The sequence below is a fragment of the Chanos chanos genome, chromosome 4 (assembly GCF_902362185.1).
Source record: "Chanos chanos chromosome 4, fChaCha1.1, whole genome shotgun sequence".
NCBI classification, from domain to species: domain Eukaryota; kingdom Metazoa; phylum Chordata; class Actinopteri; order Gonorynchiformes; family Chanidae; genus Chanos; species Chanos chanos.
Window position 1 is genome coordinate 3056026 of NC_044498.1, and position 13474 is coordinate 3069499.

Sequence of the window (13474 nt, forward strand, 5' to 3'; positions counted from 1 at the left end):
AAATAAATAAGGTGAGCGTTGAACGTGTTTGCAGGGGGACACGGTGTCAGAGAGCCGGATACATTAAATATTGACGGATTCCGCTACAAATCATTAATCTTAAAGCTTCCTTTGAATTCCACGTGGGTACTCCCCGCAGGATAAATTGCGTCTCTCTCATTAAATATTTCGAGCAAACATGGTTTTGAACTCTCATTCACATGTAGCGTATTGCGTCGCAGTTAAGAGAAAACGCATGAAGCAAGCGACTAAATAAATGACTTATAACTATACTGATAGCAGTAGGTGTTGCAAAAACAGTATGAGTATGAATTAATGTCACAGTAATAGATGACCGGAAAAGTGCGCACTATTCGGCGCGCAACAAAGGACAAGTGTACTGACCGGTCCGTCTGTATAGGCAACAGATCCAGGCAGACGGTCTCTCTCTCTCTCTCTCTCTCTCTCTTTCCAGGGAGACAGTCGTTTAACTCTCTCTCTCTCTCTCTCTCTTTCCAGGGAGTCAGTCGTTTAACTCTCTCTCTCTCTCTCTCTCTCTCTCTCTCTCTCTCTCTCTCTCTCTCTCTCTCTCTCTCCTCCTCCTCCTCCTCCTCCTACTGGTTGTTCGGAGTTAGTCGCCCGCTCAACGTGATGCCAAGTCGACAAAGGCTGACTGATCCGCGTGCCCGGAGCTGAGCTGTGGACAATTATGTTATTTGAATGGAAAATAATCGCCTGCATGACCTCATCTGGAACTGAAAGCTCTGCTCCTCCTTATTACTAATCGAGTTCTTTGTCGGTGAAACGTAGACTATCACCATGGATCTCTCATTTATGGCTGCGCAGGTAAGATATCGCACACGCATGTAGGCTACTTGACATTGTTCATCACGGTAACTAAGTGAACATTCAACCGGATATCAAGTCTGAGTTAACTCAAGTGTGCGGAGCTAATACTAAAAATAAAAGTTATAACCTGTCGTGTCAACGGACATTCTGGAGAGGAGCTGTCAATGTCTTTTTTCCGTGTCACCTGAATTTCGTTTCATCATCGACTCGTAGACTCGTCTCCAAATGACAGGAGATTTTGTTTTTATCTGTTCCAGTTACGCTATCTCTTCTCTCTTTTATTTAACTCTCTTTTTTCAGATATGCGATTCTCACACGCAGTTTGAACGTAACTGTCGCCTATTGTTCGCAATACATCGCCTATGTCCTAGAATTTAGTTGAGCAACATCAAATCGGAGGATCAGATGACTTGAGTCCTAACAACGTTATAGAGTCATTAAGCGAACCTGTCTCTTTGCACAGAAGAAGGTCCCGCCCCCTCCAACTAAACATCTTTTTTTTGTCAACGCGATCACTTGTAAGCTATGGGAAGTGATGTTTAAGAGAATGTTGAAATTGACCCCATAATGTGAAACCACAGCAAAACCATCAGAATTTCCGCCTTTTAAGCCAGATTTTATGAAACAGTTGCCTAAAACAAGTGGTCATGATGCTACAGCTCTCTGAGATTTTGGGGTGCACCTTAAAACTGTATAGCAGTGTCCAGCACAGCGCACCCTGTCGGTGCGTGGAACACGCGGGGGCAAAGAGACTCTCACAGCTCGGTCCTTTTAATTTCCTGTGCGGAGAATGTGTGTTTAATATTACGGATTTCCAATAGCTGTAAGAAGGGTGTTGGGTTGATAATTAAAGCCGATGACGTGTAAGTGAAATACGAGCGTTCTTTGTCAGGAAAATACGCGAAGAAAATAAAGGGGATTGGACGCAGCGCGAGCTAACCGCCATAACTGGCATAATGACCGACAGGTGTCAAAAGCAGCTCCTTATGGCAGGCCGAGGCTTCATTACGAAACGTAGCCATATCACTCAAAGCAACAAAGCATTGCTTCAACACTGTTTACAATGCCTCAGCACAATACAGCATTATTTCATATGCTGATGGTTTTGTTTGCTCTAATATGAAACAAACAAAACCCAAATAAACAGGCTGTTTTAACTTTGTCACATCATAGCTTCATTAACTTTACAAGGCTGACAGACTATCATTTTGATTCAAGAAGCTCCGTCAATTTATATGCTACAAGTGATGTTATGGTTTTTATGTTTATACAGTATTTTATTACTTTGGCCTTTGTTTGGAAAAAAAAGAAAGAAAGAAAAAGAAAGAAAGTGTCTGACCATTTTACAGCCAACAAAGTAATCATCACAATTAAATCTGATGAGTGCAGATCCATAAGCAATTAAATTGGAGTCGACTCCATCAATAACAATTAAGATGTGCAAAGCGGTGGCCTTGGGAATTTCATTAATGAATTGATAAGCCGCTTACACGCATAGCAGCATATGAACCTGGTAACGAGCGTGTGGTCGTTATTACAGCAGTGTATCACTGCTCCGGGGTACCCCCACGCTCTCACTCCTGGTGCTGTGTTCTCTTAATGCTACCGCTCCCTCTCCCAGTTCGTTTCTATCAAAAAAATAATCATTGATATTCAGCTAAACCTCCCCAGACCTGTAATATCCACATATAGACCCTAAAACAAACCGGTTTGGGTTTGTTCAGCTGAAGCAAAGTCCTGGTCCCTTCACTTTCACACTTTCATAACCTCAGACAGTTACAGAGCCCTGTGGAGGGTAATGTAATATCCAGAGATATTATAGCCTGTTGGCAGCAGCTGAGGTCTCACTGTCTGATGCTCCTGGCCGTTGCTCTTTGGTTTGTTCATATATATATATATATATATATTTATTGTGTGTGTGTACATTATATATATATATATATATATATATATATATATATATATATATATATATATATATATATATATATATATATATATATATATATATATATATATATTTATTGTGTGTTTGTACGTTGACATTTTAGTTGCCATATCTAGGTAGACACTGAAAAAGGTGGACACTGAAATACAGACAGTGTCCAACAGCACAATACATAAATACATAAATACATGACATCATACACGTAAATACATGATTCATATATTATATATTAAGATTACGGTCTACAGACCGTGGTAATACACAAATCTTGCCTCTTGGGTATAAGCACAGGGCCATCATCATCATCATCGTCGTCGTACAGCTTTTTTGCTGCCAATGTTGCTCTTGGCAAATGTCTCTTAAAGCATTTTGTGCGTAGCTGGGAAGGCGCCAAGATTTTGTCTGGAATGAAACAATGAGGTCCCACCCCTTGGCAACTTCCAAAGACTTTTCTTACCAGGTAAATACTGCTTTTAGCAATACATGCTGAACAGAATTGGAAATGTCACAGATCTCTCTTTCTCATTCTCTCTCCTTCCTACTCTTTCCCCCCTCTCTCTCTCTCGTTCTCTCTCTCTCTGTCTCTCTTTCAGTCTCTCTGTCTCTGTCTCCCTCTCTTTCGCTCTCTCCCCTTAACCCCCCCCACCCCACCCCCACCCCCACCCCCCAGTCTCGTAGTTCCACACTGCTGGTTGAGGGCTGGTTTTAGGTGCAGATGTACGGTCTTTCAGACAAATGTGTGACTGTGAGGAGAGAGCCTGGGGTTGGTTAGATGGAGATGAAGGAACGAATGGTCAATGAGACAGAAAGCACTCCCCATTATTCTCTGTCAGTCGCATGTCTCTCTCTCCCTCCCTCTCTCTCTCGTCTTCCCGTCAGGCAGACAGGAGGCAGTTGCTTTAATATTAATGCTGAAACCTAGCTTCAGTTATGGCACTCCAAGAATAGGCTCTCATTTGAACCAGTCATTTTAGGAAGAAGATTAAGGTGCTCGAGAAACGATATCGAACATCTTTCACCTCCGTTTCTGGACCTTCAGCCTTGGCCCCAGCATGAGGTCTGATTAAAGCTATGATGGGTGATCCTGTTTGTGTGATCCTGTTTGTGTGATCCTGTCTGTGTGATCTTGTTTGTAGCTTGCCGATGTGTCTTGAGGTTTGATTTAGAGGTTGTTGTACTGAGAACCTTCATAATCAATTTTATCATGAGGTTGATTTTTTTGTGTGTGTGTGTGTGTGTGACCATTCCTCGTATGAAAAAGATGGGAGACTGAACACTTGGTTTACACCCACACCGACCGGCAGCGGTCACACGGACAAACACAACCACCAATTCATTCAAAGCATAGCATCAGTCCCCGGTTTGTTGCTTTCAACGGGAGCATTAAGGGCGAGTCAGGCAGGCTATAATGAGCCGACGTTCACTTCCAAACGTTTTTTTTTCTCTCTCCTTTTAATCATGTGTGCCCTCGATGGGAATGAAAGTCCATAGGCAATTGACGAGAGAAGCGAGATGATGGTGTGGTTTTCTCCTTAATGACTCTGAAATGCTCACAAGATTTCCATTATTGCTACTTTAGACACCCCCCGTTTATCACACGTCTCAGATAGTGACGGGCCGTTTTTATCTTTAATTGAATTTCTCCATCCCCTTCAACTTGTGTATAATAGAGAATGTTCTTTTTTTTTTCTTTTGACTTTTCTGATATGACGAATCACAAAGTCACAGAAGTCAGAGAGCATTAGAGCAAGTTGGAAAAGGTTGAACGGCCCAGCCCTGCAGCTTTCATTATAGCCAGGTTTATATTGCAACAGGCAGAGCTGACATTATTAATTTAACTGGAAATTATAATTTGGAGCTTGGTTGTAAAGTCTGAGGCTTTTAAAAGAGGGCTTTCTCAGACCAGGCATGTGGAAGTGGTCGTCTGATCTTATGAATATATATATATATTTTTTATGTGGTCTTATTTCTTGGAATTCATTTCCTTTCTTTTACAATCAGCTGGATGTTGTTTGGTTTATACCCCCCTCTGTTGTGTGTATAATAACTTTTAGGGTTTTAGCGCCTAAACGTGTCTGGCATGATCCGTAAGGCTGGAAGGAGAAAGGTTTTCCTCTTTCGCTCGACTGGTGTCAGAGAGACAGGGGCAAGGGTTACAGCTGATGTTTACAGATAAAGGGAGAAAAACACACACACAGAGAGAGAGAGAGAGAGTTACAGCTGAGGTTTGGGAGGAAACAGGATACAGTTGGTATGATCCACATGTAAGAGTGTAAGACAGGTTACAGTTGAGATTTGGAGACAGACAGATGGGTAGAACTGAGATTTGAAGAGAGACAGACGGGTACAGTTGAGATCTGGATAGACAGACAGGTACAGCTGGTATGATCCATAAGCGTACAGAGTGAGATAGAAAGAGCACAGCTGGTGCGAAGTGTGAGGGTGCACACACACAAAACACAAACACACACACACACACACCACTGTGAAAATGGCAGAAGCATTGAATAGGACCACGGCAGCTGCTGGTGTCATGGATCATGGATACAGCTGAGTAACTGAGCGCTCACTAACAGTGAGTTAGATAAGCTTTTGGCTCCTGCAGGAGGTGTGTGTGTGTCTGTGTGTGTGTGTGTGTGTGTGTGTGTGCTGGTTCGGGGGGGATAAGGGTGTATCAGCTGGAGGAGAATGAAGATGCTTTTGTCTCTTTTCACCTGGCTTCATGCTGAGCCTCTAAAGACCCCTGTGTGTGTGTTCAGGTACAGTATAATGCAAGATGATGTGAACGTGTATTTGTGTGTGTGTGTGTGTGTGTGTGTGTGTGTGTGTGTGTGTGTGTGTGTGCGTGTGGGTGTGTGCGTGTGGGTGTGTGGTATGGTGGTGCAATCACACACACAAACACTCTGACCCTGCCAAGCTGCTGTAATCTGCATCCTGTTCCAGAGGTAATTTAGGATTTTTTAGGATTTCAGTTTAGGTTTTCCTTAGGACACAGCACAGTTCATGTGTGATTTATCTCATGGCTTATAGTTGCACTGTGCACGCAGATCAATCCCTGAACAAACATTTCTCACTAAAGACATCAGTGCTCAGCTGCAATCTGATGGACTATAATTAGCCAAAACACAACTGTCCACTCTGTCTCCCTGCTCCACAGACAAATCCAGCCCACTGTGTAGCTGCTGGAGCCTTCTTGTACTTGGAGCTCTGAAGCTTGACATATCAACCCCCCCCCCCACCCCCCATGATTCCTACAACGCTACACCCACTCTGTATCTGCAAAAACATCACAGTATGTGGATCTTGTCATATGTGAAGCTAAAAGAGCCCTAGATACCTGCTTTCAGTGGCTTATTCTCTCCCCGCCTGCTCCAGTGTGTTTACAGTGTGGGTGTCGGTCTGTTGCGCTTCAATGATCACACCATGGCAGCTCTTGGCCTTTCTTTGCATGACCCCCCCCCCCACAATAACATAAGCTTAACTCACGCCGCATTTTGTCAAGATTGAAGAGAATGAAGTATATGTGAAGAGGAAGATGGAGGACTACGGTTGAAATAGACGCTGGCCGGGACCTGATAGCCTGCCCTACTTCACTTTAACGGGCTAGTTCACAAGTCATTTGTATGTTAAACTGATTTAGCGCGTCTATTTGTTTTTGAAACTAAACAGCAAGCACTTTAGAGGAGTCAGGAGTCAGTGTGTGTGTGTGTGTGTGTGTGTGTGTGTGTGTGTGTGTGTATACCGGAAGATAAGTTAGTGTAACGCAGTACTCTGGAGTGTGCTTGTATGTCACTTCACATACATGAGATGTGATCCAGAGTGATGGGAAGTCTCTTAGGGCCGGCTAGAATTCCAAAAGGAGAAAAAAAAGGGAGGAAAAAAGTGGTGGAACTCCTTGAGAAGAGGAGAGAAAGGTGGATGTTTCAGCTTTGTGAGTCCTGGATGAATAAGAATGAGTCCACGTGGACTGTGAGGCGGGGAGGTTTCTAGCGGCGAGGTCGATCGGTCTGCTATGTTGGGAACGACAGTGTGACCTCTGAGGTGAGTCATTTGCTGTCGGCAGGAGAAAAAGCTTCCCTGCGTGCCACAAGCCCACGACCAAATTAACGACGACAGAATGGATTCGTTCCCCACCGTGAGACTGTGAATGAATGTTCTTGGATATCTGTCACATGTTTTAACAGTGTGGTTTGATAGGACAGCAAGCCTGATTTAATGAGGCCTCTGACATGTTCGTATTTAATTTATTATAATTTTTATAGAGCCATTAACATGGTCATTGTTTGATCATTCAGCTGTTTGTTCTGTGTGTGTGTTATACAGTGTTGTACTGGTTTTTAAGAATTTTAATTCTTTTTGCACTAGTTGTACTTGGCTTTTGGGTCGGTTTTTGGCTTTTTTAACATTATAGAAATTTTGGCGTGTATCCAAATGTCAGTAACAACTTTGCACTGTATTTTCCCGTAAGTCATGTCACAGAGACACAGGATGAGAAAACTGAAAATGTGGAGTGTCCAGTTGAGAGGGGTTCTGAGTGCTGATTTGGTAAACAGTCAGGTGAGGGTTTTAATGAGTGCTGATTGGACAAAAGGGAGAAATCACTTATCACTTCAGTAAGCATGGGCAGCATTCAGCTCAGCTTCAGGATTCAGCAAAGGTATCAATTTGTCTGAGAGAAGCAAATTGGTCGTTTAAACACACTCAGTTCATTGGGGGGGGGGGGGATCAACAATTTGGATAAACAGTCCTGAAACTACAGCTAACAGTCGCCAACTTTCAAGGGTTCAAAACTGCGGAATATACAGTATATTGTTAAGAATTCCTGCCACGATATTCTGAATTAACATTTTTAATCCATAGCATTACACTTAATCCCAGATTAACTCGTCCATACATTTAAAATCGGGCCTTTTGTACGTTGAGCACACATATACCAGGAATGCAGGCAGACCCGGAGAAGCCCAAAGTGACAACGGCTTTTCTTGTCACTAAGCTTTTCTATTCTGTTAGATGTGAGTAGAAATTCACCATGACCACAATCAAGGCATCAACGTTCACTAATTTTGTCAGTTAATATGCGAATTTATCACATTAGCATGCAAATTAAAAGTGGGTTGTTTAATTGTTGTCTGACCAAGAACCAGTTTTCAATATGAAGCACTTTAAAAAAAAAAAAAGCTCTTTTATGCATTTAAAGCAGTTGTGGGAAGATTTTAATTAATCAACGCCCTCTTTGCCGTTTAATTATTTAATTTGGATGTTTTGGTTCATTATTAATCACCACAGAGATAAGACTGAATCAAAAACTAATGCATTCATCATTCCCATAGTTGTATGACAGGCAAAAAGTCAGGGAAAGATTTTAAGGAGTCTCAAACTAAGAGGCAAAAGTTTCCTTTCAAAAAGTTTTACTCAAACATTTTAACAGAGATTTTTTTTAAAGAGGTTACATCAGGTCCATACGGTCAAGTCACGAGCTGACTTTTGGTTTGTTCATCGTTTAATCAGTGGACCGCACATATTAACCATGGCTTAACCGTAGCTTTTCATGATGAAAGTTTGTTGTCACGCACAAAAGGGAACAAAGCGGTTGTGACGCTAGTTATCTAACCGCGCGGTCAGATCAAGCCCCTGGCCGTCACTTTCCTCGGGCTCTCTGTTTGACAGTGTAGACGTTACACGAGCTTTCGTAACTCATATGCGTTGTTTGGAGAGGGACAGTGCGATACTGGCACCTTTCGGTTTAAATCGGCCTCTGTTAACTTGCCCCTGGCTGCCGTTAGCAAAAAGAGAACTGGAGCACTGGATGTAAGACCAGGAATTTCTCAACTTCACCCTGTTAAAATTTACAAAACCCATTCAGTGCCTTAACATATTAAAAACCGTCATTGGAAATAAATAGGAATACATGAACATTGACACTTAATGAAGGTTGACATGTATGAAGACGGCTCTTCGTTGTCAAGCTGCTTTACTCATTCCCAAATTTAAGCAACCCTCTCTCCTGTACTCCTAATTTGAACCAATTCCCTTTCCTGTATTTCCAACCATAACTAATCCTGTTTCCCATATTCCTAACCTTAACCAATCCACTTTCCCCATTCCTAACCTTAACAATACCCTTACCTGTCCTTACTGTAATTAACCCAGTTAAACCAGTCCTAATCTTTATTGCTGATTTGTTTGCCCACCAGAGGTGAACAGCTGGCCAGTCATGTTGTGTCTCGTATTCTATCGGTTACTCTTATCCTTCCCAAGACTGATTATATGTTATATAAATTGTCCCACCAATAAGAACCTCAGTGATTAATGAGCTAACATCAGAGCAGTCAAGCGAATTAATCAGCTATTCCCCTATGTCCTCTCTAGTTCCAACTGTTGTTTTCTTGTGGAAAGTTTGTAAAAGCCAAACTTGAGAAATGCACTTATCATGGTGTGGTTTGATATTGCCAGACAGATGCAGGACTTCACTGGGAACACTTCATCTCCAGGAAATACAGAAATGCCGCAGTTAGATCAGCGGTCCTGTTATCTGTGTTGTGGGGACTGAAATGTAAGCTGTCTCTCTCACTCTCTCTCTCTCTCTGTCTTTTTTTTTTGTTTCTCACTGTCACTTAATCATTTTGGTTAAGCAGATAAGGGTTGTAACGTTACGTAACACTGGAAAGTGAATCATGAGAAAAAGATGGATCTTACTTTTAACTCCTTGGCTTTTGTGTGACCTGCTAATACTGCTAGAGAACGTTTATTTACACTTCGTAGAGACACTTCTGACTGCAGGCGTATTTTTACTTTTCGTTTTCTGGCGTGTTGAGGGACGTGTAATGGAAACAGATGAACTGTGGGGGCGAAGGAAGCTGAGTCTACAAACGAGACATTTTACCCAAAAGAACCGGTCGAGTGTGTGTTACCCAATTTTACTCTGATCTCAACATTTTAAATATTTAGTGTTCTTTGAGGGGGCTTTCCGTGTCGCAACTCCAAACTGTGCACATTTGGAAATGCAGCCCCCCCCCCCCCCCTCCCCCGCCTGAATTTCCAGTGAAAATCCTGTGCCCCGCCTGCAGACGCCCCTGCGGTCTCCCTGAGGTAAAACATGCATTGGTATTCAGGGAACGGGTGCTGAAATTTTGTGAACAAAAGCCTGTCTCTTTCTTCTCTGCTTCTTTGTTTTCCCGGCTCACCTCTCTGACTGAGGAGATCGTCTTATTTATTTATTTATTTATTTATTTATTTGTTATTTATTTATTTGTTTGTTTTGTAAGTCGACAGCTTGTTGCGTCTCATGCTAAATCGAGTCTTATATGAGAACAGAGCAACTGAGAGGGCAAACAGAGAGAGGCTGGGGACACATACGAGTGAGATGTCTCTCTCTCTCTTTTTTTCTTTTTTCCTTTTTTTGGGAGTCTGATGATAGGACCCTGTTTAGCTGCTTGTTGAACCAGAGAATGAGAGAAGTGGGTGGGGGTGAGGTCGGGGTGTTGGAGAGGGGAGGTTATTTGGGGGGGGGGGGTTGACATAAAAGCTGACTGGTTGACTTGACAAATGCTCTTTAGTGCACTTGCTGCATTTAGCCTGCAGGGCCAGATGTGTCATGAAATCCACACAAAAGAGTCTTTTTTTTAATTCTTTTTTTACAGAGATGGGGTAACTGTAGAACTGATTCTAGACCAGTTTAGATGAGAGCTACAGGAAACAGCACTGCTCAGTGTGCAGTGTTCTAGACAGACAGTCTACAGGCAGACTCTCCAACATTTTCGAGATTTTCTAACAGTTGGCAGCTCTCTCAAACAGCATGTGCTGTCTGTGATTAAAGCAATTCATTTACAAACATAAAGCTGCACGGCCTGGGCTTAAGGACATGTCCTGAGTTTTCTCTGCTGTCCTAAAAAGAGTTTGCCCCCCTCACCCACCCACTCCCTTTCAACTCAGGGGTGCAAAAGCTTTGCAAAAGAGCTAAACACCCCTCCCCCCCCCCCAGAAAAACGAAAAACATAGCAGTTAGAGTCAGAGCACGTTCAGCAGATCCATTGACTGCATTCTTGCTAAGCTTTTGTAGAGGATGGTAATGACTTCAGTTTTGAATAGGAAAGAAGCTCTGGAGAGAACAGAATAAAGGATTTGAGGCAAAAGGAGGGCAAAAAAGAACCGTGTGGCTCCTGTCACGTCCGCGGGGTGCTCCATCTTCGGCTCACCGATACGTGCCTGGAGAGCAGTGACCTGGATCCGGACCGCGGAAACATTCAAGCCCGCTATTAGTCAGACGCTTCATCAGACACCCCCCCAAGAGATCACAGACACCCCAAGAGACCCCCCCCCCCCCCGCCCCGGGACACAGCACTGTTGTTTTACTCTCTCTCGCCCTCTGAACAGTCCATACAAATCCAGATAAATGATCACGTCGATGGTTTATGAAGGAGCTCGTAAGCCCACACGCGTTGTCCTGTGGAGTGGGAACGAATGGCGCTTCTGCTGATATGCTGATGATTAAGGTTTCAGGAGGAACCCTGGGTGAGCACCCGTCTGCAGAGTGTTTCTGTCAGACACACTGTGGGAGGTCAAGTTAGATGATAAAATACCCTCTGTGCCCTGACATCATACTTGCAATAATGAATAGCTTTTAACTCTTTTGTTGTGTGTGTGTTTGTGTGTGTGTGTTTTCAGTCTCCTTGTCTTGGCCAAGCATGCAAACAAGAATGCTACTCTGCTCCAGCTCGGAGGCTTTCAGTAGCGGTCTTTCGAATGCATCATGTTTAGCTGAGAGGGTTCTGCAGCACAAAGAACAGAGATCATTAAGAGCGCAGACAGCTGTCTCTGTGCCAGCCCTGTGTTGAAGAGCAGTTGCAGAGGAACAGACGGACATTGAGGTTTTGTGACAGGCGCATTGTAAAAATGAATCATATAGTTTGTTTAGATGCTATAGCCTCTATACTTCTGGAACAGCTTGTCCCCACACTATTCCTTACAGCATATTTTTCCTTACGCTTTCGCTCCCGTGGATACCCGAGGTTATTATAAAAATATGTGGTTATTACGGAGACCTAGGTAAAACGGAGGGCCATTAGGCTCCTTGGAACCAGCCCGAAATGAGTGGTTTTCTTTGGAAGAAAAACATTTTTCAAATGTGGTGGTAGTGGCATTGGTGTAGTTTTAACTTTTCCCTACATCGTGTTTTGCATTTGCCATGATATAAGATAAAAGGGGGGGGGGGGAGAGAAGCAAAAAGTGTCTCTAAAATGAGTTTCCTGTCACTCTGCATTAAGACATACTGCACTGCTCTGAGAGATGTCGTGTCGCTGTTCCCTTAGGCTGGAAAACCAACTTAAAACACAAAACACGGAGGATGAGGCTACTGCACGGCCAAGAAAAGCCAGGAAAGCGAGTGATGAAAAATGAGAAATGAAAAAGTAAAACGTCTAAATTAAAAAACAAACAAACAAACAAACAAACAAAAAAAGCTTTAGTGAAGTTATCTTTTTTGACTCGGAAACTCGTTGTCTTAAGTGACCGACTGTCGGTTTTACTCATTCTTCGTCAGATCCGTGGAAAACAAACAAACTCGTGGAGGGAGTCGAGCTTTTTGGACCAAACATCTCATTTTAGCGCAGCGGGTCTGTTCGGGAAGTCTAGGTGGTGCGCTGAGAAGATCTGCCTCAGTATCGTGGTTGGCTACGGTATTGGTTGCCAGTATCGTGGTTGGCTACAATGCACTGGTATTTGATTAGCCATTTTTCACCAACAGAACTACTCCTTCGACCAACTAAAAGTACAGTTGGTGTCACTGGAAGATGATGTCAACAGATGGCGTCGTCGGAAGACGTGTTGTAATCAGGCTTATGATTCACAAGAAGCATGTTTTATAAAACGTTTTAACTCGATTCACAAATGAGGTGAAGACTTCCGAGATGCCGGTCATCGTGTGTCTTAAGGCGTGGTCACGCTGGATAGGAGATGATATCAGCTGGATCAGGGCAGCTATAATGACGCAGGGCATATGTTCATAGCAGTAGGCTCAAATTTGCCCAAATTCATCTTAACGTTACAGCATGCCACCCCCCCACCCTCCCCAGTGACATGCAAACTGCTCATAGGGCGTGACCCAGTGTTCCGGTTCTCATTCTCATTCAGAACACGACACAGGTTCAGTGGACCGCCACGGTCTCCCATGACAGAGGAAGAGGAAATAAAAGAGGAAATCTAATGTAGAATGTTATCTGCGTTTGGAATTTGATTATATGTTTATTTGCAGAGTTTCTGTAGCTCTGCCCTTTCGGTCAGTCGTGACATAAAATGATGCATTGGATGCACTGTAAAAGTTATAAGCATTGTCTAAATAGATTAGATTACAGTCATATCAACGGGCTGCATGACAGACATGCAGTTTAGTATGCTAATACGGGAAGCTTTTCGAAACTATTTTAGAGTTTAACATTTTGGAGGCAATTTTCATAAGAACTGACCGAATGGCCCCGGAGGCCTGCCATAGAGTCTCATTAGAGAGGGAGATAAATGAAAACAGAAGCTTTTGCTTGTGCGCTATCAGTATCTGGCCCCAGAACAAAAAAAGAGCCCAATGCACCCATGCAGGAACTTTTTTTCCTGTCCAAAATGAGTTCCCATGGTTAAGCAACTGAACTCTGATTTAACAGAAGTGCTGATACTTGTAGTTCTTTCTCTTCCTCTTACCCTCTGTTTTGA

General features: G+C 43.1%; 1 protein-coding gene across 1 annotated transcript in view; it reads left to right on the plus strand.

Moving 5' to 3' along the window:
* Positions 1-750: 750 nt before the first annotated feature.
* LOC115810920 (uncharacterized protein C14orf132) overlaps positions 751-13474 on the plus strand; it is a 16136-nt gene continuing 3412 nt past the window's right edge. The window contains exon 1 of the mRNA XM_030772972.1: positions 751-825. Within this exon, the coding sequence (XP_030628832.1) occupies positions 799-825 (27 nt within the window). The 5' untranslated portion in view covers positions 751-798. The remainder of the gene's footprint in view (positions 826-13474) is intronic.